The following is a 27,357-nucleotide window of genomic DNA, read 5'->3' on the forward strand; positions in this document are numbered from 1 at the left end:
CAATTAAGATGGATTCCTTGATTTTTCGTTTGTTTATGTTGTATGTATGTATGATTTGTGGGCTACCGTACTAAAGTTTTGCTCTAACTATAAACGTTGGGTATCCACTCATTCGTCTTCACCTTGGTCATAATTCTTGCTGTCGTTGAAAATACAGGTCTTTATTTCAGCAACCAGTTAAAGACAGAACAAAGCGTTCTAAGCCTGCCGTTAAGTAAAATTCACTACAAGTAACACTTGTGAATGAAGATATTGTTTATTTATTCGTTTGTTTCTCCTTTGCTTTCCATGTTCTAATTATTCTCTGTGTAACAAATCTGGATATCAGTGTACCTACAACAGTTAAAAGTTGTGAATTTTATTTTAACTTCTGTATGTTAATACTGATGTATTGAAATTTTTAAGAATGAGAATTTTAGAACTTGCTAATGGCTTTTGTATTTATCAACTAAAATGCCAATCTCTCTAGAATATCTTTATTCTTGAACAATAATATGATTCTTGCGAACAGTATTTCTATTGATTATATTTTGATAAGTAATGGCCCCTGATAGTCAAAAACAATTTTTTTCAATTTTTCTTGCCAAAATGTTTCAAAATCAACGTGTACAGATCCAACCAATAACCGGTTATAGAAAACACCTTTTATGCTATAGCGCCCTTTGGTAGAACAAAATAAAGCATTCTTCCTTTGATATTTTTGCCTTCTAATAGGCCCCCCCCCAACATATTAGCGGAATGCCTACGGAATTACAACGCTAGAAACTGGGTTTCGATATCCGTGATGGGTAAAGTACAGATAGCCCATTGTGTAGCTTTGTGCTTAACTTTAAACAAACAAACCAAGCCTTTTAATTATGTAGGTGTTAAAAAGCTTGTATGCGAATATTTCTAATTGAGAACTTTGACTTTATTATTTGTTTACACTTTTCGACACCTCTTGGTATTCAAAGCGCATTTTATATTTTGAATATCTTTCATTTTGTTTAAATGTGCAAGTATTGCAATGTTATGAATGGATGCTTAATTTTTCAAGCGTTTTTAAGTAGCGCCCTCTGTAATTAAGTTGTTTTGGTGAAATTAGTCCGAATACAGTTGATATATTTAAACTAAACAATACATATAACATCTACTCGGTTGCTTCTTCCGTAACATTTGCAGAATCACGTAGAAGTATGCTTAAGTCTACTATTGTTACTATGTTTATTAATGAGTTACTAAATCTGTTCAACATTCTGAGTTCGCGGAAGAAGAAAAGTATGTCATTTTATTTCACCAACAATCTTACGAGCTGTGAATTAGCTTAAATTATGATTAATTAGCAGGCATACTTTTCAAGTAAGCAAGCTTACTGATGCTTGTCGTAAAAGCTCCTTAAATATCCAGTTTATTGTTCTGCAATTTAATAACTATCTGGTTATGAAAGTATTCGCTTTTGTTTCGTTGATTATATAAAAGTTACGACGCTATAACGTCTAGTGCTCGAAAGTATTTGAAAACAAAAGATGGTCATCCATAACAGATACAGTTTACTGAGATATAAGACATTAACATCACTGAAAGTTTGTTAAGTCTAGTTTGGTGTAAGACATTGAAACCGTTAAAAATTGCAGTAAGTTTGGAATGATGTAGGGCATTAAAAGTGTTAAAAGTCCGAGTAAGTCTGATGTGATGTAAGACGATAACATCCTTCAAAGTTTGGGTAAGTCTGATGTGTTGTAAGATGATAACATCAATCAAAGTTGAAGTAAGTCTGTAGTTATTATGAAATTAACTTGGGAGAACGGGGTATTAATTCTTCTCCACCCCTTGAATTAGGAGTACAATACATGAAGTCCCCTCCCCTCCAACTAGACAACCACATTGTTTTTTCAAAATATGGATTTATACTGCAAACTAAACCTGAGAAATCTGGGAATCTAATAGGCTGTTCCTGTTACAAGACCAACCACGAGAACACACAGAAAATGTTCTTTCCGAATCTCTTCTTATTTCAGATAATGGACCAGTTCAAACGGACGAACTGCTCAGTTAGCTTTGTATGTCCGATTTAAAAAAAAAAGGGCAAAAAAATAATTTTAAAGAACTGCAAAGTTATTGACGCAACAGAAATCATTATTCAGGTCACTCAGGTCACTCTTTTTGTTATTTAAAAATTAAATTATAACAATCGTATCATTTTTTTAGTCGGAAATCAATATGTATGATAAGAAGTTCACTCCCCCCCCCTTGTGAAAACTGAAATGCAATTTCTCGCCCTTCTCATACATTATAGTACAGATCAGCACCCTTGAAATCACCTTTGCTGAATGTTTGAGTAAATGTGATATGATATGACGATTTAATGATACTTATCATTTAATACAGGACGTTGAACATTGTTGAAAGTTCGGGTTCTTCTGATTTAATACAAGACGCTAACATTGTTAAAAGTTCGGGTACTTTTGATTTAATACATGACGTTTAACATTGTTCAAAGTTCGGGTTCTTCTGATTTAATACAGGACGTTGAACATTGTTGAAAGTTCGGGTTCTTCTGATTTAATACATGACGTTTAACATTGTTGAAGATTCGAAGTACTTCTGATTTAATACAGGATGTTTAACATTTTTAAATTAGTGGGTACTTCTGATTTAATACATTGTTCAACATTGTTGAAGATTCGAAGTACTTCTGCTTTAATACAAGACGCTAATATTCTTAAAAGTTCGAGTACTTTTAATTTAATACATGACGTTTAACATTGTTGAAGGTTCCGGGTATTTCTGGTTTAATACATGACGTTAACATTGTCCAAGATTCCGGATACTTCTGATATAAAACAGGACGTTAACATTCTTCATGATTACATGTACTTCTGTTTTAATACAGAACGTTAACATTGCTGAATGTTCGGGTATTTAGGCTTTTTTAAGCACAAAATACAAAATTGGCTATTTGTGCTGTGTTCACCGTGGGTATCGAAATCTGAATTTTAGCGTTAAAAACTCTCAGACATACCACTGAGACACCGGAGTCACTTATGGTGTAATACAAGACGTTAACATTGTTCAATTTCGGGGACTTTTGTTTTAATACAGGACGTTAACATTGTCTAGCCTTCTTCATCGAAACATACATTTCACAAGAAATAATTCGACTGTCACCTCCTTAGTAATTTCTACAAAATTAAGTAAAAAAAAAGGAAGAGTTGGAAAAGCTTGTTCCCCTACGTAACCGTCTTTTATTGCTATTGTTTCCTTTACATCACCATGAACATTAAGTCATGAATAAATCCATCAAAAATGCACCAGCATAATGGTTGTTATTACTATTGTTTTAGTGCAAAGCTGCACAATGTGCGTTCCTTACATCACGGGGAATCTAATCTCGGATCTTAGCGTTGTAAGTCCAACCGGACAACCGTACACAATCGACAATCTGGAATCATTAATTTATTATGAAGGTATAATGAACATATTTAATCAGTAGACCATCAGATTAATTCATTTCCAGCGATATGTTATAATCTGTTTTTCCTATAATATTAACATGATTTAACAGCTTACTATCCGCAACCAACTCCTCAGGTCAATATTAAACTAGATCTCATAGTAGTTCAAAGTTATCATCGAATGAATTGAGATTTTTATTCAAAATGACAGAAGAAAAGAGTTATTAGTAAGGTTTCTATTGGTCAAGCAAACTATAAACCCGCGTTTATTTCCTGAACTGTGTTTATTGAGTTTTTATTCATCTCAAGACTTCAATGTGTTGTGATCAAGGCTGACAGCTATTTGTGCTTGTTGGAAGGAAGAGGCCCAATGCGATTGGCTGGTAGAACCTTTCAAGGTAGCTGAAGTACCAAAGAGTGATGAGTAAAGGTTGAATCAGTACCTCTCACTTTTATGTTAATACTTAATGAGATTTCACTGCTTGGATAAGCCACGCTTAGTAGCTGGGACCAAGAATGTAAACGATTCTCCTTCTTGAGCCCCGGCATGGCCAGATGGTTAGGGCGCTCGACTCCCAATCTGAGGTTCGCGGGTTCGAATCCCCGTCACACCAAACATGCTCGCCCTTTCAGGCATGGGGGTGTTATATTGTGACGGTCAATCCCACTATTCGTTGGTAAAAGAGTAGCCCAAGAGTTGGCGGTGGGTGGTGATGACTAGCTGCCTTCTCTCTAGTCTTGCACTGCTAAGTTAGGGACGGCTAATGCAGATAGCCCTCGTGTAGCTTTGCGCGAAATTCAAAACAAAACAAACAAATCCAATTGATAGATCTGGTCACATCAAGGCAAAGTGTAAATATTGTGAGTGGACTAATTCTACTTCATGAAAATCCACTTCTAGCCTGCTGACACATCAGTTGGAAGTTTTAATGTATCACTGAAGGCAGTTTAGTAGCCATTTCAAATTCTCTCGAGTACCTTGACTGGATTAATAACCATGAAATATAATAACTTTTAAGGTGGTTGAAGAATAGTGACCTGATTTAACACTCTCGCCACTGACATATTTTACTGCGCATGTCACGATGTTTTTAGTAAGTTACATTCAAACTTTAATTAAACTACTTTTTGTTCAAGTTATACCAATTAGTATAGCATACAATCATAGCTAATCATCCATATTTTAATAGTATATAAGTTTTAAGTTTTAATTTTATAAGGCAATATTTTTAAAAATCATGAATTTCTCCTAATGTGAGAAATGTGACTTTTTTTTCTGTAGGCATCCCCTCTTCACTAATTTAACTAACACCTCTCCAAGAAGTACGAAATTTAACTTAAATTACTCATTATAATGTTGTCATAGCTCAAGCAAAGCATAATTTTCAAAGCCTTCAAATTTCATTTGGTTAAATAGCCATCAAATAGAAAATCAGACCTCTCTTCCTACATCCACCTGTCACATCCTCTCTTTCAGGATTTATCAATAGTTCTCTCTTACATTCAATACTACATTATTGATAACCAATAGAAAGCCTTAGTTTGCATTTATCAAATGAAATATTATATTACGTTGTTTTCTCTACAGAAAACTGTTAAATTTTCTTGCAATACAAACTTCGTTCTCACGGGATATTCATTGTTCTCAGGAACAGCCATTTACCAGCATTTACCGTATCTGATCTTCTATGCGATGTTTTGGTGTTTACCAGATAGTTTCCTGTCTTTCAGTGCAAAGGTTTGACTGAGTGGAAACCAACAAAATGTACCTCCTGCAACCGAAATCAAATGTATAATGTGTGCCCTTCTTTGGGCAGCCTTTGTCCATATGTGTATCTAAGAGAAAGAAAAGATGGCTCATCTGACCAGATCATCTTTGATTATTGTAATATTGCATGCGACAAAATTAGTTTCTCGGGCTAATGGTAGACTTTTGTACAGAAATTAATCCGCGTAATTCCAGGTGATAGAGCTTATTTGACACAGTATTGTCTTTCACTGGTTGCTGGTGTCCACATTGAACCCCGATCATATTCTGATTGCAGTTTTCTATCCATTTTGTTTCACGATGAGACTAAATATGCAGCCAACTGATCATACAAAATCTTCCTGTGACTGTTGCTCTTTACAACTGGTGTTTCATCAGTTATCGTCCATGTTGGCAATCGCCTGTTGCTTTTGATACATCAACAGATTTGGTCAGATAGATTGTTACTTTTATATGGATAGCCCTTCGTGTTTTGTATTTTAAAGGAAAAGATCGCTTATTACTTCAAAAATACATGTTTTCAAGTGGTATATTAAACTTGAGTGGTTTTATGTTTTGGAGTTGTGCTGTAGAATTGCGCACCACTTTAATTTCATGTTAAGTGTATTCCTCATGAAAGACGACTACACGAGTGTGTTGAAGTTCAAATGCAATGATTTTTGAAAGACTTTACGAACATGTAATGCACAAACAAGTCGATGGAAATGTCTGAAAGTTCATTTTTTATAAATTTGAAGAACGAGTTTCTATGCTACATAACGTCAGTTTTTCTCTGGGATTTTTCAGCAATAAATGTATAAAATAAGATTAGATTTCAATGCCTTATGTAAACGCAAAACTAAACATTGAAGACGTAGCAATCGGTAGATACTTCAGAACCCACCGTCACATTTATCAATATATAAAAACAAGATCTCAAATCTGGTTTTATCAAACGTAAGGAGTCGATTTATCGATAACTGTAAAATATGTATTGCTTCATGTTGCTATGTAAACTAGTTTTGTATCAAATAACATAATTCACTCTACATAACTTTATTTTTATTATATTAACTTAGAGTTGTTTAGTTTTTTTTGTGTTTATCACTGAGAGATTTCGTGAAAATAAAAATAAGGAAGACTGGAAAGAGGCTAATAACGGAGCTGATCGTTTTCACAGAACTATAGAAAAAACTCTAAATAGAATATTTCAATGTTTCTAGCTACTTTTTCGTATTTTGTACGTTTCTTTTTCTCTATCTTTAGGCGAACTTACAAAATGAAAAAAAAAGATTGAAAATTACCCTTAACAAAAAATACATTTCTATAAAATTTTATTTGGACGCTTTATTTATCGTTGGCCCTAGCTAAAGTCTTAAACCAATTGAAATTAACAATAACGTCACATGCTCTAAGGCCATGCTTATGTACACTTAACTTAAAAGGGGAACTTAGGTTAGCATGTTCTTTCGCTCGCGTTAACATTTTTAGTAGAACCAGTATAGTTGAGGGTAAGGACAAGTAAAAAGGATGATTTTAAAGTAAGAATCCTGTCCTCAAATCTAAAAAAACAAAAAAAAACCTAGGAGACAATTAGGTTTAAACATGCATCTCAACTGTATCCTCTTGTAAACTGTATCCTCTGTATCCAACTGTAAACTCTTGTAATGATATTTTTAAACTGATTTTCTAACAATTAATGAATGTTTACAATCACGACATTTATGTAGCAATACATTACACACAGTTTAGAATTGCTATCTCTACTTGTTTCCTAGTTACTATGTATTCTATATGCTTGCTGTAGTCTGTTTTTGTATACTATAAAATAATAAAAATGCTATTATATATTTCTATATTCTCCAAGGTTCTCAATTTCTAGCTCGTAAAGGCAATAAATGAAGTTTTATACCGAACATGTTTAAGGAGAGTTAGTAAGAATACTGTTTCATCGTGCTTATAAATTTTTTAGAACATATAAGTTTGTTTGTTTTAGAATAAAGCCATATGGGGCTATCTGCTCTGTTCACCGTTGGGAATCGAACCACGGATTTGAGCGTTGATATGTCCTTAGACTTACTACCATCCCACAGGTCGACCCTAGGAGTGCGTATAAAGAATATAATAATATCAAAGAGTTTATGTAAAAATGATTTCTCGATTTTTTGTCACTAATAGAATATTTCGTAATTATTTATATAGATTGAAATGTGCATTTGAAATTTCTAAATATTTAGTTGCCATCAGTCTTACTTTACACAATCACGACATTTATGTAACAATAATACTTTACACAATCACGACATTTATGTAACAATAATACTTTACACAATCACGACATTTATGTAACAATAATACTTTACTTTATTGTTACATAAATGTCGTGATTGTGTAAAGTATTATTGTTACATAAATGTCGTGATATGTTACTGAACTTTTAAAAGAAGTACTCATTCTTGATTAGGTTTATGTATCCAAGAAATATTGATAGATAAACAAGTGTTTTCCTTTTGTTTCTAACAATTTTTTTAGTTTATAATTAAATGAATTACTATAACAAGGAAAACAAACATTTCTATAATAAAATGCACTTTCCTCTTCTCTCAATTTCTTCAGTAAAAATTCAGAATTCAAAATTGATTTTCTGGAAATCTAAATTTTGGTTTGCATTCATGTACACAGTATTTATCTAACTAACAGTTTCAGTTATTTCTGTTTTAACTTTTTTCTTTCGTTTAGCCCCCCAGTGGCACGTCTGCGGACTTATATTGCTACAAATCGGGTTTCGATACCCGTGGTGGGCACAGCATATATAGTCCTTCGTGTAGCTTTGTGCTTAATAACGAGCAAATTATTTCGTTTAATCACGAACAGTGGTACAGCGGCATGTCTGTGGACTTACAACGCTAGAAACCGGGTTTCGATACCCGTGGTGGGCACAGCATATATAGTCCTTCGTGTAGCTTTGTGCTTAACTACAAACAAACAAATAATCACTAACGTAACTGAACACTGAAGCTAGTAATTTGTAACTTTGTAAACTTTCTTACAGATTCCATAATATCACAGTACAGTACTATAGGAGTACACCTACATATTGGTAATCAAGCATAACAATTTTATTCCAAGATATTCCGTAGTACGTAGGCTTTAGCCAAAGGGCGCCGACGACAAAAATACCAAAATGTTCTTTTCTAGCAGGAGAATCAAGTTCGCTCTGTGCGCGTGCAAAAAAAGTCGCGAGTTGTTATAAGATGAAAACTATCATTACTCATTAATTCGTAGTCTCAGACAGTTATTGAAGGAGACTTTCCTTGTGAACACAAAGAATCAGTATATTTATAAATTAATATTATCTTATCGGTGTAGGTTTGTTTGTTTGAAATATAAAGACACAATGTACACTGTGTCTGCCATGATTATCGACCCCAGAATTTTAGGTTATAAATCCCTCAAGAACCATCGGAGGACCAACTAAACAAAGCTTTTTTTTCCTTCCAATTATATATTAAAACTTGAGTTTATGTTTCGTCCTAAGGAGTATTTTAAGTCGTTAACGAAATGCGTTGAACATTTTATAGATTTATCAGTATTTTGTGATATTTCAATTTTACAATAATACGCTTCAATGTACTTATCAGCTTTGAAATGGTGTACGGGAGAAATTATAGTAAGTTGGTATTTTACTTTGTATTTCCTCCACCAAACAAAGAAGAGGTTACATTTCAGAATTATGTCTACTTAACAAGCTGGCCTTCTTTTTTCTCATTGTCCTGTACCGCATGCATAAAAAGTAAATGGGTCGTATTACTAAATGACCCTTATAAATATGTGTACGAAAAATAAAAACTCATAGCTGTTAGGTAGTTTGACGACATTTCTTTGTAAAAACACCACGCCTTAGCTTTGCCACTTCTTTGAATTTGTTGAAGGAATTATTTTGGTTTTATTCATACATGGGTCGAGCGTGGCCGAGTGGTTAGCGTGCCCGACAGTGAATTCGAGGGTTCGTTGTTCGTATCCTGTTACAACGCTAGAATTCCGGTTTCGATTCCCCGCGCTGGACACAGCAGGTAGCACAATGTGACTTTACACTAAGGCAAACACCCTTCATATCCTGTTGCAGCAAACGACCGTGCTCCGAACTTTGGGGTCGTGGGGACGTGCATTACCTCTTCTTGTACAACTTTCTGTTCTCACACTTGAAACGCATGTTAATGTTCAAATACATTATTAGTGCACTATTTGGTTATCGCAGCACCTTTAAGGTAAAATTAGAGCTGCTTTACTAGATGTACTTCCGCAGGGTCCCCGAAAGTGTTCTATTTCAATATAAGACCAAAATTAAGAATAACAAATATTTTTATTCCTTGTTCTTGAACTTTATATGTCATGCTGTGTTGTAGCCGACATAGTGTATAATTAATAATGGTTGGAGACGGCTTAAATGGGTACCTAAAGATGACAAAACCTTGTCGAAACGTTGTACATTTGCTGTTATGTTAAATTTATATTAAAGTTTTTCTTCATTACCCATTCAAGCCATATCTAACCATTATTAGTCTCAAAGTGGGTTCCTCGTCATCGAATAGTGTATAATTCTTCTCGTGATTTATGATATGCGCACATTTTTCTGACATCACAACAGTACAAATTGCAAAGTTAAGCGTCCCTTATGTGACGTCATTTTAGTGTCTACTGACTGACTGGCAGACAACACATTCCTGTATAGTGATGCAAATGGTTAAAACAAGTGACTCCTCCATGCGGCCATTGAGGATGGATTTCTTGAACCAATTCCTTGTATAAAATAAGTGAGCTCTTGTCTTGGTACGCTTCTCAAAAGTGTACAAATTTAAATGCGCTGTAGACGATATACAGGCTAAAACAACATCTTTACTTCATCGTACTGAAGATATGTTCACTTACCCGTACATTTGCTGTGTAAATTCCTCGTATTTTCTGTCTGACTGTATATTTGTTTAGATTTCATTTGTAAACTAAATCTTTGTTATCGGTTATGTTTCACAGCCCACCTTCTCCGCCAGTTAGATGACTACGTGACTCGGCTTCCTAAGGTCCGAGTGGTCCGAGCTCGCCGGAGGGAGGGACTGATCAGAGCTCGGCTTCTAGGAGCGTCTGTAGCTACAGCAACCGTCCTGACTTATCTGGACTCCCATTGTGAATGTACCGAAGGTAGGTTCTAAGACTATTTTTTGGTTAGTTCATATTCGAAATTATATGTGAGTAATTGTATTTATGACAAAGCTACTAAAGCTAGTTGCCGCCGTCCTTAACTTTGAATTATCGACCATAAGGAAGTCAGCCAGTCAGCAGCGCTCTACCACCCACCTATTGACTATTGCTCTTATAACTCGCAGCATAAAGTGCGGGGAATATTTTGTGATATGGCAGGGCTCGAACAAGGCTCGTCAACTCCAAAATCCAGATCTCTAAATAGCCATTTCGTCCTCTGAATTGTATGTTGAAAAACGGAAGGCTAATAAATATTGATTGGATTCATACAAGTTTTTCTTAGGTTGTGAAAAATTTACTTCCGTCAAATTCTTAAGACTTAAGAAAAACTATAATCGTTATTTTATTTGTGTTTAACTAATTTTGAGCTTGGAGCTAATAAAGCGTTATTTTTAGATCTAGAGAGAATGTATATGTACACTGAATGAAATGTTTCGTCTCGATCCTCTGCGATCCATATAGAGGTGAATTGCTGTATAAATTTATGTCAATATGTATTATACCCGCAATGTGAGTGTGCGAAAATGAACACGCGCTATCACTCTTCTTGTCGTGGTTTTTAAACTTACTATATAATTTAATAGCTAATGAGTATTCTAAAAATGTTACCACAGTATTATATTTAATATTTATAAGAAGACGTACGTACAAGCCCATAGATAGAAGATTGAATTCAATTTAAGTTTTAAATGACTATGAAATTTTGCTGTGAATTAAACTTTAGAAGATGGTACTTCCTGTATAGAAGCTAGTATTTCAAAGTAAATTAGGATTGCCGACATTGACATATATATATATATATATATATATATAATTAAAGCGAATTATATATTCTGCTCCTGAACATCGGGAGTTGGAGCTACTTCAAACTAGGTTTACAAATTGTCAGATTCTGTCTGAAACTAAACCGGATTTATATGAAACTGTAATTATTTGATTCCCTATAATTACTGAATGCGCAGCTTCACATTTAGAATAGAGAGTGCTGTTTTCCTGTAATTTTACCTAAAACTCTGTACAACCACCACAAGATGTGTAGCTACAATTAATGTATTACCTTGGTATACTTCTGTACTGTTGGAATTTTAGTGGTACCGGGCGTGGTCCAGTGGTTGGCGTACCCGACTGTAAACTGAGGGTTTCATGGCTAGTGACCTTCTGCCGCAAAAAAAAAAGGGGGGGGTTCCTCACTTTGGAACCATGACGATTTGATTATAGAAGACCAATAGTTAACGATGAGGTCTGTTGACTAACTGCCTTCCATCTAGTTTATCAGTTCAAAAGTATGGATGGCTTGCACAGCTCTAACCCTTGTATAGATTTGCTCGAACTTCTGAAACAGAACAAAAAATAGGGCTTTAGTAGAGATCATAGAACAACGTGTTCCTGAGGAAATAACTACTATCTTCTTGAACATACATAAGTCACGTGTTTTACTGGTATAGATTTCCTTGAGGTTGGTTCAAGTTGTCTAGGCAATGAACGATTATACGCAAGCGAAATTTGGTAAGAGTTTGCATTTAGCTCCTTGTCTGGTTAGCACTTTAAACTTAATTGATCACTTCGCTCTGTCTCCCGGTGGCTCAGCAATAAACATGAAAGTCTATAACACTATAATTCGTGGTTCGATTCCCACGGTAGAAAGAGCTCACTGAGTTTATTTTGTAGTTTTTACCTTTAATCAAATATACCTTTCGGTACAAAACTGGCAAAGTAATTTGAAGCGCCACGAAACATACTTTTTAAAAGGGTTATTGTAAAGTTAGCTGGTCTTTTCTACTGACCATAACTTTGATCATTAGAAAAATATAATATTTAGTAGAGGGTGTAATAAGATGACTTGGATGGGTATTTCGGTTTAGAAAATAATTCTTACACGGAATCGCTAGAGCTCAATTTTCGTTCTGTTGACTGTATTAAAAAAGAAAGAAACATTAACCATGTCAGGATTTATTGTGCCATGAGAAACGATTCCTGGCAGTTTATCTATAAACTTTAACATTGTTCTCGTAAAACGTAATTACAGCCATGATAAGAACACTGATGTAATGTTAACATAATAGAGACGTGAAAACGGAGAACGAAAAAGACCATACAGCAATGGAGATAAGGGGAAGTTTATAAACAAATTATAGATTTGAACAAAGAGGATCGACTGTTAATGTAACTTGAAACTTGTTATTTCAACACTTCAGAGAAGAATAGTTTTGAAGAAAGCAGCCTTCGTGCAAGATGCTGCTGTCAAGATCGGGGATCGAGTATTCAGTGGAAATTGTCCACTCATACGATCATCATGGTCTTCATATATCATCCTTGTTGATTTTTGAGTTTGAGTTTAACTCAAGGCTTTCATTTTTCCAGTTATGCATTTTTGTGTTATATTTTTATATTTGAAAGGTTAGATGCCCTACGATATATTCAATAAGTATCACTAAGTTTATGAACCCCCCCCCCCTCTCTTTTTGGTAATTCTTAAATAAAATAAAATATTTTTATGTAGAATGTTATAAAAATGGGTGAATATTTTTTTTCAATTGTACATCAATTCTAACAATACCTGAAGTGTTTTTCTAAAGCTTCTGCATGTTTTGAAACAACTGATTTATTATTGTTCGCATGAAAAATTGTTTTTTCTTTCTTACTTTTTATAAAGATAAGTTTATGATAGAGTATTTCACCTGTTTCTCTATAGGGTGGTTGGAGCCCCTGTTGGACCGTATTGCACAAAATTCTACAACAGTGGTTTGTCCAGTGATTGATGTAATCAATGATGATACATTTGAGTATCACTTCAGAGATTCTAGTAGTCTGAATGTTGGTGGATTTGATTGGAACCTTCAGTTTAACTGGCATGGGATTCCAGATAGAGAGAAAAAACGCCGCAAGCACCAATGGGACCCTGTGTGGTACACTTCACAATTTTGTTGTTGTTTTTTTAAATTTTGTCTCTAATCTAATGGTATTTATTATAAACCTTGTGTGACTGATATTTCTGGATATAAATTATATTTTTGCAACTGGAATGACGTTTAGTACACGTTATAAGACCATTTTCATTAACTAGCTATACTGGCAAGGGGTTTTTTCTTTACATTCACTTTATTATTCTATCAATAAAGAGGTAAAACAATAAGAAATGTTTCGGTTATTTATTCCTCTCTGCATCGCAGTTAAACTCTTTATTAATACAGTTAAAACTATATTAGAACATACTGAAACCTAATACGGAAAGACCATCCTCTGATTATAAAAGTAACAACTCGAGTTCTAATCAAATATCACAATCCTTCTCATTAACAAAGGTACAACTGAAGTACATAGCAACTGCCCCAACAGATCCCGCGTTACGGAGGGGGGGGCACCCTAAATGTGGGCCCATAGTGCTATAATAAATCGAATATGAAGGGAGCCCGATGGGAAAATTTACAGGGAGGGGGCATACATTCTGCAATTCGCCTTTGGTACAACTGCTACCATTATATTATTCCTGATTATAACAGCAAAACTTTCGAAATACTGAATAATTCATGTATTTACAAAATAGTTTTCAACCTTTTTACTCGAAAAAACAAATTATATTATCTTCTTCAACTTCTGAAAAGTTGTATTACTAACTATACAACAGTGGTTCGAACTTGTGCTTTACTTTAAAAACAACATAAAATTGGAATTTCTCTCTGACCAATTACTTTTTTGACGTCATCCATACACTTACAAAAGTTCTATCTCCTTTATTAGTTGGCTTAACAGCTTTTGCAATAGAATATTCGAATGAGTTTAATGAGTCGAAGTTGATGTTGTTTTTGTAAATCCTTACTGAAATTGTAAAGAATGTTATATTGATGAAACGAGTACATCTTAAGAGGTAAATATTTCATATCATCAACTAAAATTCTGTCCGGACAGAACATGTTGCAAATACTAATTAGTTAATCAACTAGGAAGATGTTAAGGTTGTAGAAAAATCTTCAAATGTTTTTCAGAGAAAGACCCCCCCCCCCCACACACACACACACACACACTTAAAAGCTGGTGCATATTCCTAAATCGACTTTTTACAAATATTTCAATCGATGTTTTAATAACTTTTTATGAATATTTTTCTCTTTAAATAATTTTCTTTTGTATGTCTGTTATCCTTCACTCCATCCCCTACCCCTCGGAGCTCAAGGCCAAACTTGCGGGCTTATAACACTAATGTTGTGTAACTTTATGCTTAAAAACAAAACAAACTAGAGTGACACTCCGTAGAACGCATACCTCTCCTGTGCAGCGTTGATCATATTCGACCCTCAAAAAATTGGAAAATGTGTCCGTATGTCTGTCATTATCAACGGACAAGGACCATTTTGGGTTGGATAATGAGGAATAATATTCTACATATGTTCACCAAATTTCACCAAAACCCGATCTTTTTTGACTGAGTTATTGAGCAAAAATAGTGTGAAAAATCTGTCCCCATGAAGGCCTTGCTGTGACCTTGACCTTCCAAAAACTAATCATTTCTAAGTTGGATCATAGTTCAAATATAATAACAACTTTCGTACAAATTCATTCAGCCGGTTTTTTTCTGACAAACACATACATACAAACACAGGGATAAAAACATAACAAACATGCAAACCTATTATCCATATGTGCAAATATTGGAAGCTGTTAATGTCTTATTATGACAGAAGAAACAGGATAATTATTCTTGCTTTCTTGGTAAAAAGTTACACAACAGGCTATCTGCACTGTGTACAGAGTGGGGAATCAGACCACGAAGTTTACCATTGTAAGTCCGTAAACTTACAGCTGACCCCCGGGGAACGACAGAACTTTAGGAAGAACGACCCATGGTCGCCGAAACAGAACCATTTTAATAATGTTCTTAGTTGATGTATTTTAATTTATGGACCTGAATTATTTGTCTCGAGTAGTAGCTTTTTTGCTTAAGGCTTATAATTTGAGCTATTCTTACAATTGGAGTTTTCAACATATTTATAAAGATGCTTTGAACGAAAACAAAAAGTTTGAGTATTTTTAATTTTGATAAACATTCTTTCTTATTTAGTTTTATTATTTTAATATTAAAAGAATTGGAATTATGACTTATGAGATCTAATTTATTTACTTTAAATACGAAGTGTGGGTTTTATATCGAGAAGTTTTTTTGGACGTGTCAACCTGTTACTTAGAATTGAGACGCTAAATATAATTGGACCAGCAACAAGGGCTATTAGTCAAAAGAAATAACAAATATTTAAAGAACAATTTGAAATTTCACAGCAATACCTCCATCACTAAAAACAAAGAAAAATTGTAAGGCAAAAAAGTCAAGTTATTAAAAAATATATTTTTTTATAATTAAAAATGTATGATGTAATTTATGTTTAAATTGATAGCTTCTGTCAAATTGTAATAATCTGGAAAATAATTATCTTTTGATATTGTAAGTGCAAATTTGTAGACTCTGAATGGATTTCTGCAAATATTAATCGCACTTTATAAGAACAATGGTCTAAATTTTGTACTATCCTTGGAAGTTCTTCCTCCATCGTCTATCGTGCTCATTCTGATAGCCATTATCACGCACTGTTGTCTGATTCCGATATTACACTTTCCATTGTAACAAGTTTCTTTGGAGAATAATGAAGTCAACCTTAGGCCACACATCTTGGCAGACTTTTCATCTGTTTTTAATACCGATTTAAGAAGATCAAGAGCACCAAAATCCATTTGAGTTGCACCAAGGACTCCACAGTCATGTGGTTGAATGTAACTGTTGTTATTCCAATTTTTGGGGGCCACTTTTCTCATGAAAACAACCGTTAATTTCAAGGTTTGTTCAATTACATTAAACCACTTGTCTGTCGAATTATTGATGCAGCTCAAATGGACTTTGGTGCCTTTGATATTCTGGAATGTGACATTAGAAGCCGATGTCCGCGTATTGGGTTTGGGTTTGTTTTGATTCTTTGATTTGTTTGTTTTAAATTAAGCACAAAGCTACACAATGGGCTATCTGTGCTCTGCTCACCACGAGTATCGAAACCCGGTTTCTAGCATTGTAAGTCCGCAGACATTAGTTTGTTTTGAATTTCGCGCAAAGCTACACGAGGGTTATCTGTGCTAGCCGTCCCTAATTTAGCATTGTAAGTCTAGAGGGAAAGTAGATAGTCATCACCACTCACCGCCAACTCTTGGGCTACTCTTTTACCAACGAAAAGTGGGATTGACCGTCACATAATAATGCCCCCACGGCTGAAAGGGGGAGCATGTTTGTCGGCGTATTGTGGAAGATATGTAGAAAGTCTGTCAAGATATATGGTCTAAGTTTGACCGTTAGTTTGAAGGTGTGGTGAGAAGTTTATGAACTTTCGGCATACAATTAGTTGTCAACTTGAAATCATTGTGCAACCTTTTGTTAACGGCACCAGAAATTATGGCAAGTTTAAGTGCATTAGTTTTATCCTTCTTAGTCGTATTTTTCACTTTACTCGGAGAGCATTAAAATATTTGTTATTCGAAATGTTGTATCTATCCGTGACAATACTTGCACGTTGGATGGTCGGGAATTTGTTGCTTGAGACAAATATATGGCGCCACGGGTTGCACTTGCAGCGACGCTCCACTGCATTAGTATGAACAAATCTTTCAAATAAAGTGATATTAACCCTCTGTATATATCATTTAATATTTGACAAAATATTTATGAAGGTGCAAAAAAAAAGACGTTAAAAATCTGTTATTCCAATACCTAAACTTCTTTTCTTGTTAATGTTCTATAAAGTTTAAGATATTTTAACTGTCATTTGTTTTACTTATGACCGTGTTATTTGTATATCAATCAACAGGTCTCCAGCAATGGCAGGGGGATTGTTTGCTATTGACAGGACGTTTTTTGAAACACTTGGAACTTATGATAGTGGGTTTGACATATGGGGAGGAGAGAACTTAGAACTATCTTTTAAGGTACACTTATTTTATTGTGTTATAAAAAGTATTTTTTTTATAGTTTGCAGTTGGACTAATTAATAGTTTAATATACAATTTATACTATTTAAATCTAGTCGTAGGACAAATTTTGTTTTTATAATAATAATTCTTCTCTATCATTTAAGTTAATTCTTCTTTATCATTTGAGTTAATTCTTCTTTATCATTTTAAGTTAATTCTTTTTTATCATTTAAGTTAATTCTTCTTTATCATTTGAGTTAATTCTTCTTTATCATCTGAGTTAATTTATCATCTTCCATGCATAATCTTGAAATAGATACTGTTTATTACACCCGTCTCTATCTCTCCGTATTATGATGTGTGATATTACAAAAAAAAGACTTCTAACTCCCATCAAGTTCACACCATCTTCTAGCATCTATCTGTTATAGCACTATAGAAATCGTTCTTTTCTAGCTCCCATCAAGTTTACACCATCTTCCAGCATCTATCTGTTATAGCACTATAGAAATCGTTCTTTACTAACTCCTATCAAGTTCACACCAACTTCTGGCATCTGTTATATCACTATAGATATCGTTTTTTTTCTAACTCCCATCAAGTTCACACCAACTTCTGGCATCTGTTATAGCACCATAGATATCGTTTTTTTTTCTAACTCCCATCAAGTTCACACCAACTTCTGGCATCTGTTATAGCACTATAGAGATCGTTCTTTATCCTTATCTAGACTACTCAGCTTCTGACCTGCATGCCATAACAATAAAGATCCTTTCCTATGCCCATTTGTGTGACATTTCAGATGTTTTTAAGTTATGGTATCTTCTTCTTCAATGTTTTTACATGTGTGAAGTAATAGCAATTATGTTCTATCTCCATTTAGGCCAGTTCTTCTTTTGGCACGTGTGCATAATTCTTGATCGTTTTCTACTTGTGTTAATCGCCTCATTTTATAGGTTGCGCTACAGTGAGTTGAGATTGTACACTGTTTCTGTTTAATTCAAAATATTATATACTATTGGAGAAAGACCAGTAGAGATCGTTCCCCTTTTTCACAGTGGTTTGATTCATCTTTCTATATCAATTTAAAATTCGTCTCACATATTCGTCCAGATTCTTCAGTCTTAACCTAATATAATGTTAGAGTTCTTATCATAGTTCTATCATTATTTTATCATTTCCTCTATAACAGACATGGATGTGCCATGGAACATTAGAAATAGTTCCTTGCTCTCATGTGGGTCACATCTTTAGGAAAAGAAGCCCCTACAAATGGAGGTCAGGGGTAAACGTACTGAAGAGAAACACAATTCGACTGGCAGAGGTCTGGCTAGATGATTATGCTAAGTATTACTACCAAAGGGTAGGCTACGACTTGGTAAGAAATAAAATTATAAATAACTTTAGAACTATAAACAGTTTTATATTATATTGTATCTTTCGTAACAAGCTATAAACTTTTACTGTTTCTTTTTGTTGTATTCTTCTATAAAGTAGCAGTATTCCAGTCTTGCTCAAAATAAAAGAACGTTTTGACTGTAAAAGAAAAAAGTGGTTATCAAGCTATTTTTAAAATTTACAAATTATTATTGTTAGACGGATGAAGTTGATAGTTCTTTCTGTGAGATGAAACTCATCATAATATCCCCATTTCTAACTTGATTGTGTAAAATACAACCAGACTTTTGCTATACAAGAACACCTATAATTTTTCAATTAACATTGGTTTCTTAGTTTTTAAAAAAATGTTGTTATTTGTATTTCTTTGTGGTAACTTTGTAGTATTCCTTTGAGGCTTGATTAGAGTTTTCTATTTATTTATTGTTTAATGAATAATATAAAGAAAATTATCATTATTCTTCATGTGTGCCCATTTTTAACAAAAAAAGTGGATAAAAAATGCCAATTCTATTTTCTGTATTTCGTGAGTATGTCTTACAGATATGTATTGGGTGTGATCATTTCGATTTGCAGGGTGATTTTGGAGACGTAAGTTCAAGGAAAAAGTTGAGAAAAAAGTTAAAATGTAAAAGTTTTGATTGGTACATTAAAAATGTCTATCCAGAACTCTTTGTACCTGGAGATGCTGTTGCTTCTGGAGAGGTAAGTTGGCAAAGTACATATCATTAGAACAGCGTGCAGTCTAGTAAACTATAAACTGTTAATAAATACGAATATGGCTGGCTACTCACCTTTCCAAAGACAATAACTAACAGTGAATATAATCTTGACGATTACAAAAAGTATAATATTTGATTTTATGTAAAGCTATTAATAATGAATATTGTTTTCGGAATTATTCTGCAATGTACACTTTTAGTAACGCTGTATCTTTTAAATGTAATTTGAATGAAGGTTCCATATTCACTGCTACTACTTAAAGCAATAATACAGGGTTTTTATACAAACAAGCCCAAATTTCAAATGTTGATATCTTAAAAAATACTAGTTCTAGCGGAACTAACATTTACTAAAAGTACATTGAGAATCATAAGTTTTATTCAAGAAAATCTGGACGTAGTAAAGTGTTTAAAAAGGTTTCCGGTGTGCTTTCTTTATTCTCATATCAGAATATAAAATTCATCCTTACATGAATCTACAGCAAACATCATAGGTTCTGGAATTAATCATTCATTTTTGAAATATCTTATACGTGTGTATACATTTTATTCAATTACAAATCTCATGATGTTCAAAGAGAGAAAGAAGACAAATATAATTAATGCTAATTTGCAAGAATAGTGATTTATGTATGCATTATAATAAAGTTTTGAAACAGCTTGTAGAACGGCCGAACATTCCTGAATAGAGTTCTGATTCTCAGTGTGCCTCTAATGAAATTTTATTCCCACAGGACAAACAGTTTTTAATATATGATAATTCTAAATATGGAGCTTTTTTATAATTACATTTTAATTTTAAAACTATTACAATAAAAGTTGGTACAACGGTATGTCTACGGACTTACAACGCTAAAATTCAAGTTTTGATACCCGTAGTGGGCAGAGCACAGATAACCCATTGTGTAGCTTTGTGCTTAATTACAAACAAACAAACAATTACAATAAAAAAGATAAAATTTCTGTAAAGAAACAAAAGTGGTCACAGAACTATCACCAAGAGAGTTAAGTATGAACAGTATGTATGTGTCAAATTTTTTTTTGTTTGTAAATTTATTAAAGAAAAAAAATTCTTAAGAGTTTACAATTCTCAGATTTATTAATAAAATAAAAATAAATCTACCCTGCATAAAAAAATGAACCATAAAATACCAAAATTGAGAACATCTGAAATAATACTAACGTGTTGTGATTATTAGGTTACTTTCATTATAAATAACTAAATATAGATTTTGTTTGTTGTTGAGCACAAAGCTGCACAATTAGCTATCTGTGTTTTACTCACCGCGGGCATAGAAACCCGATTTTAAGCATTATAAGCACTCGGACGTGCCGCTGAGCCACTAGCGTTGACAGACTCCATGCAGCGTATGAGGGAGGTTGAAAAGTAGGAAAGTAATACTGAGGGTATTCCAGACATATACTGTTGTTTTACTCCCCTTTTCATACCATTTATGTAGCATTAATAATGCTTTCTGCTTAAATATGCATTTCGTTTGTATTTAAATGATTTATTATTTCGTCTTTTTTCCCAATATTTTCATGAATATCTAATCTATTCTATTTTGTATATGAGCGTTTCTTTTGATTTTGTCAATTACGCTTTCATAGTCGATTTTAGATTTGTTTGTTTCCTTTAACTCAAAGCTATTCAATGAGCTATCTGCGCTCTGTTCACTGCGAGGAACAGAACCTTAGCTTTGCAAATCCGTAAACTATTCGGTGATTCATTGAAGGATCCCAATTTAGGACTGTCACTATTATTCGTTCCGTTCTTTATACTATCTTATCTCGTCGTAATCGTTTTACATGGCTACTTTTTCTCTATTCTCGGTCACTTTTTACACCCCTTTTCAGGAGAGCCGGGTGTGATGTAATAGTTAACGTGTAGAATGACGGATCTAAAAAGCCTATGGTTCATGTTCTTGCCAAAAATACGGGCTTTACACTTTGGAGTCACGGGTGTGTTATAATAGTGACGATCAAATCCCACGATTTCGATTGATAAGATTAACTCAAGAGTTTGCGGAGGGGGGCTGTTAATTAGCTACCTTTCCTCTAGTCCATCAGTTCAAAATTAGGAAGGGCTAGCGTAGATAATCCTTTTGTAGTTTGCGCAAATACCTGAAACAAACTAAACATTTTTAGAACTAAATTCTTTCTGGTGTTTCAATTTCTTTTCACCTTTTTTCTTCATATTCATGCACACTTTTTTCAGTTATTTTCTGTCTATACATCGATGATAGTAGTCCTTTTTTGGGCTACCTTTTCTCACTCAACTATCCCCTGGTGGCTCAGCGTTAAACTTAAGGGCTTATAATTCTAAAATTTGGGGTTCGATCTCTCTGGAAGGCAGAGTACAGATAGCCAATTTTGTAGTTTTAGGCTTAATAATACATTCACTCAACTGGTATACTATTTCTACAGTCCTTTTCGAGACTACTTTCTTATAACTTCGCATAGCTTTTTTCAAGATTACCACCGTAGCAATTCCTTTTTTACAGCTGTTAGTTTCTTCTACACAGTGTAGCTGTTTTAAGGAATAATTTTCAGGTATTTCTCCTCTATACACAACTGGATTACCAACTGTACGTTCTGCTAACCAGGTCTCTGATATCATCTCTCAACCACAGCCTGAATTAAAGTGTAACTCTTTAAAAACTCGTAGACTTTCGCAATGTGCTCTGTTTGTTCATTCATGGAATTAGCTTGACGTTTATCCAAAAATTCGTTTGAGTATATTATATTAAAAAAATAAATATACATATCACCAAGTCTAATGGTAACCACGGCCAATATAGAGTTGCGGTGGAATGGAATGTATCAAAATTGCATTTTGACATTATTTGGTATTTCTTAGGTGGCCTAATAACGCCGAAAGTTGATCTATTTCAGGAAAGGTATCTAACAGCTCATTCTGACGCAAAATATTCATACAGTAAAACCATAGAGATGTTTTGAGATCGAAGGCGGGGGACATCACTTTTAATTGCATTTGAAAGCCAATGTATATGAATCAACTTGGGGCACCAGAACCATCCAGAAAGAAACATGCAACCTGTCGTAATCTAAATGTAGTAAGTAACGTATAGCGTCTTGTAACAGGGGAAAATCAGTGAACACAAAAGTCATTGACAAAAGCCTTGCCCTAGGCAATAAAATCAAGAAAGGGTATGCATTCACCAAAATAAGGCTTCCAGTTATACCGTTGCATACTTGTAGCAGCTGGAGTATGAAATAGGTATTCATGCTATTCTATACGAAAACATACCAGTCAAGTTGCCGGATTTCTGTGCGATCAGAATGTTGAAATGAGCGCTAGGAAACTGTCGTCCTCATACACTACATGGGTTAGGAAAGCAGAGAGAAGTGATGTAATTTGAGCATGACAGCCTTACAACGGAGCCTCTGACAATGGAAACTATGTTGCATGGTTGTTGTTAAGATGCATGGCTCTCAGAGTATGACTGAATGTGGCGACAAGGACTGTAACGACATAGTTAGACAAAATTGTTTTAATATAACGTGATCAGCCCTCTATATTATTGCACCCACCTGCAGTACGTCTCTCAGAAACTTCATTTTCAAATAATTTAAACTAAAGTGGTAAATCACCGAAAACAACACAAAAAACTGGAACGTTTCTAATACTGTAAAGGCAATTTGAACATCCGCTTTTCGAGGTCAGTAATTAATACAGTTCGAATAAACCAATGAATCCTTTCTTTTTCAAGTTGAAAAGCCACGTGAGGAACTTCGTTATAACTTTATCAAGCCCCCACCCCCAGTGGCACAACGGTATGTCAGCGGACTTATAATGCTAGAAACCGGGTTTCGATACCCCTGGTGGGCAGAGCACAGATAGCCCATTGTATAGCTATGTGCTTAACTTCAAACAAACAAACAAAACCTTTATAAAACTGTTATCATGAATATTGCCAGTCACATTGTTGCAATCACAAAATACAATCGGAAATTTATCATCCTAGAGACTAAAAATTATAATAGAACATTCTTTTTTTCCAAAATACTCTCTTTCTATAATTCGTCATGACACTACTCAAACCGATCTTTTTCGAATTATACTCTGTTTTAAATATTCTAGCTGAAGTACCCGTCCGTTGGACGGGTGAAATCAAATTTCGTATGTAACAAAGGATAGGAAATCGTGTTTCTGTTGTTTTTTTCTTAACATAATAACCATTAAAAGTGCAATAAAAATACATAAAAGAACCAAGTATTCTATCAATATGAAATTACATGGGGGGTCCAACCCCCATCATGACCTTCCTATGTCACTGCGTCAGATTTGATACTGATTGATCAAGAAATGTGGAAAGGTATAAGGAACAGATACACACACATATTGACGTGTATTTATACAGAAGATGGGGGTCCAACTCCAATCCCCTTCATGACCTTCCTCATTTCATCCTGTATCATCGTGTCAAGTTTTATGCTGATTGATTAAGAAATGTGGAAAAATAGAAGGAACAGATATGATATGATATATAAACGACCGTGTATTTTTCTCGGACACACACTTTGATTTATATAGTAGATTCAGAAACGAATCATTCTGTAATTACTACTAATCACACTCAGAAGTATCTATATAAAGTTCTTTAGTGGCTCAGAGGTAAGTTTCAGAAATTATAAAGCTAAAAAATCTGGTTTCACAGCACAGCACACATAGCCTATTGTGTAGCTTTGCGCTTAACAACAAACAAAAGATACCAGACTCATTATTCTCTCCGGTAGCTCAGCGTTAAAACTAAGAGCTTATAACACTAAAATTCGGTTTCGATACCCATGATGAGCACAACGCAGATACCCCTTTGAATAACTTTATACTTAAAAACAAGTAAATAAATAAACACATTTATATAAAGCAACATAGGACAGCTTGTGTAGCTTTTAAAGCTCAATTTCCTTCTTCGGGAATATCCAGCAAAACAAGTGCATGTTTGTTTTGTCACTGACAAACAAAGTTGAACAATTTTGAAAAAAACAAAAATGACCAAACTAGCTTGCCACCACACGAGAATAATTTCTCTGCCAAAGAGCATTGTGCGAACAGTGATACACTGATCAACTAACTCAACCCAGTTTCATCCACTCCTGTTTAATCTTTTTTGCCTAAAAAGGTGGCGCTTCCCGGTGATGGACGATTGTGGACACCTCAGAATGACATTATGCTTATTTCTTTAGACAGTTACCTTCAGTACCATGTCATCACTGACGACTTATTCGACTAGTAGCCACTACATCAATATGTTCCTATCATCGCCTTCTTTCTAGCCAGCTGGACTTCCCTTTTCATGTAATTTCTTTCTGCACTTAACTTACTGAAAATGGGTCGTTTCGAGCCATTTCTTCTTGTTTATTCAACCATTTTTTCAGTGCTTCCTTTGCTGTATCTGTCCTGCCGTTTTCCTCGCCCTTCTCTTTTCCTCAACATTTCCATGTTTTATAATTTTTTACTGCTCCTTGCTACTTTAGGTTTAACCATCAATCATTCTATTTTTGCTTAATCAGTTTGTGAGCTGAAAAAGATACGACACCTAAACACAGGCTTGAGCATCTTCATCTTGAGAACACCAGAAAGTTACTGTCACGTGACTGCTCAAAGACAGATGACGTCGTAAATGAAGTTGACTTCGGTGTCATGTCATTTCCACAGTTTATTGTACAGCCATGAAGATTAATCTTCTAACACGACTGAATAACCGAAATATATTTTAAACGCCCCATTCTCTATGATCCAGAATATGACGCTTGCAACGGTCAGTAATCCTAAACGTACATATGCAGTTGCAGGAGAGTGTCTCAAGATCTTTCTCATGATGCTCTGGATGATCCATATTTTCCTCTAACTGTACCTGAGTGACAGTGTTCTGCGTTCGATATATTTGGTCTATCATGTAATCATGTGTAACATCGATGTGTCCAAATTTGGTATGTTGAATACATGGCTGATGTCAAAGTGCAAATTCAGTTCCGTACGTTTACTTTGACATTTATTTTATCTTATACTTTACATTATGATGAATCAAACTAAGGTCAAGGTCCTAGATTGCTTATTCCGAGCCTCTGACATCTCGAATAGATTTCCAAAGTTCCTCGCACTATGACGTACCGGTGTTTGACTGTACTATCATATTGTTTCTAGTCCTGCACTCTTTTGGTGTTATTATGCATATGACTACGTGTTAGCCAACGTTGTATAGTCCTGCACACTATATAGTTTTATGATGCGTTTGACTACACGTTTAAATGCTTTAGTATGTTAACGTTTTAACTTCAGTATTCTATTTTGTATTCATGGCAAAGATACTATGGCTATCTGCCGCCGTTCTTAATTTTTTAATTAGTGACCAGAGGAAATGTATTAAGTGAGCAGCACCATACCACCCGCCATCTACACTAATGAACTAACTGTCACTCTTATAACGCACCCACAGTCTAAAGTGTGGGAAATATTTTATTGTATCGCATGGATTTAAGCCCGACTCACCATCTCGAAAATCTAGAGCTCTACACAATGGCCAACCATCGTCTGTAACTTCTAAAGAATACGGCTTTATACAAAAATCAACTCATTAGCTAAGTTTTTGTCATACCTTTTTTTTGCGACAGTTGTGAGAAAACTCTTTCCAAAAATACAAGACTACAAAACTGATTGCGAAAAAAAAATTAATTTAATGAGAACATCAGCCTTATTTGTGGAAATTTCAATAAAACTCGAGTATTGGTCGTATTTTAGCTCTTCTTTTGTACATTTATGCAGGATAAACATAAAATCATCAGATAAAGTACAGGATAGTTTCTTAGCTATCTTAGTACACTGTGGACTTACAACGCTAGAAACCGGGTTTCGATACCCGTGGTGGGCAGAGCACAGATAGCCCATTGTGTAGCTTTGTGCTTAATTCTAAACAAACAAATAAACAAAATCTTAGTACACGACATAAAAAACAGCAACAATGAAACGCTAGATATTTCGACAGGTTATGTGATTGACTCATTAAGGATCTGCTATTGATATAACCAGATGAAGTAAATAGTTTTCAAAATGCGTTTTCGAAATAACGTTTTGTTTTGTATAAAATATGAATGTCACCTCCATCTATAGTTCAACTAAGGTGCTGAAATACCAGAACTAACAACTTTATCTTAAATCCAATTTTTTTCTCTCGCGGAAATGTACTGAATAATGTTAGTATTCATCCAGTAATAAAATGATCTGTTTTTATCTGAACAATAGGTACGCAATTTGGGCGAAGGGTCCACCACGTGCCTTGACAGCCCTGCCCGTAGGGACGACCTTTACAAACCTGTAGGTCTCTATCCTTGTCATCGACAGGGTGGCAATCAGGTGAGTATGCATTTTTTTATTCTTTAATCACTATGTCTAATCTTAGGGAAAACGTGAACTTTTTAGTGGTAGAAAGAAGTCATTACTGTAGGTTATGGTGACTATCATGATAAACTTAGAGGTAAAAACTTAGAACTCCCTAGTAAATACAGTTGATCTTTACTAACAGACGAAAGCCTTAATCTAACAAGCATTAGGAAAAATAAAATTATCGCTAAATACAACAAATATATAGAGCTGACCAATGAACTTGAAAAAAAAAAGGAACCAAATAAGATAGGAATGGAAGTGACCATATCACTTGATCCAGCTAATGATCAGGCCCGGCATGGCCATGTGGTTAGGGTGCTCGACTCGCAATCTGAGGTTCGGGGGTTCTAATCCCCGTCCCGCCAAACATGCTCGCCCTTTCAGCCCTGGGGGCGTTATAATGTGACGGTCAATCCCACTATTCATTGGTAAAAGAGTAGCCCAAGAGTT

The 27,357-nt window shown here is 34.5% G+C and overlaps 1 protein-coding gene across 1 annotated transcript in view; it reads left to right on the forward strand.

The window, feature by feature from the left end:
• The window catches only part of LOC106466743 (putative polypeptide N-acetylgalactosaminyltransferase 9), a 115,366-nt gene that overhangs the window by 83,380 nt on the left and 4,629 nt on the right, over window positions 1–27,357 (forward strand). Inside the window, exons 4-9 of the mRNA XM_022382044.1 lie at window positions 10,213–10,377; window positions 13,130–13,343; window positions 17,277–17,394; window positions 18,572–18,757; window positions 19,321–19,482; window positions 26,767–26,877. Coding sequence (XP_022237752.1) covers window positions 10,213–10,377; window positions 13,130–13,343; window positions 17,277–17,394; window positions 18,572–18,757; window positions 19,321–19,482; window positions 26,767–26,877 — 956 coding nt within the window. The remainder of the gene's footprint in view (window positions 1–10,212; window positions 10,378–13,129; window positions 13,344–17,276; window positions 17,395–18,571; window positions 18,758–19,320; window positions 19,483–26,766; window positions 26,878–27,357) is intronic.

This window comes from Limulus polyphemus, unplaced genomic scaffold, assembly GCF_000517525.1.
Source record: "Limulus polyphemus unplaced genomic scaffold, Limulus_polyphemus-2.1.2 Scaffold0, whole genome shotgun sequence".
Lineage (NCBI taxonomy): Eukaryota > Metazoa > Arthropoda > Merostomata > Xiphosura > Limulidae > Limulus > Limulus polyphemus.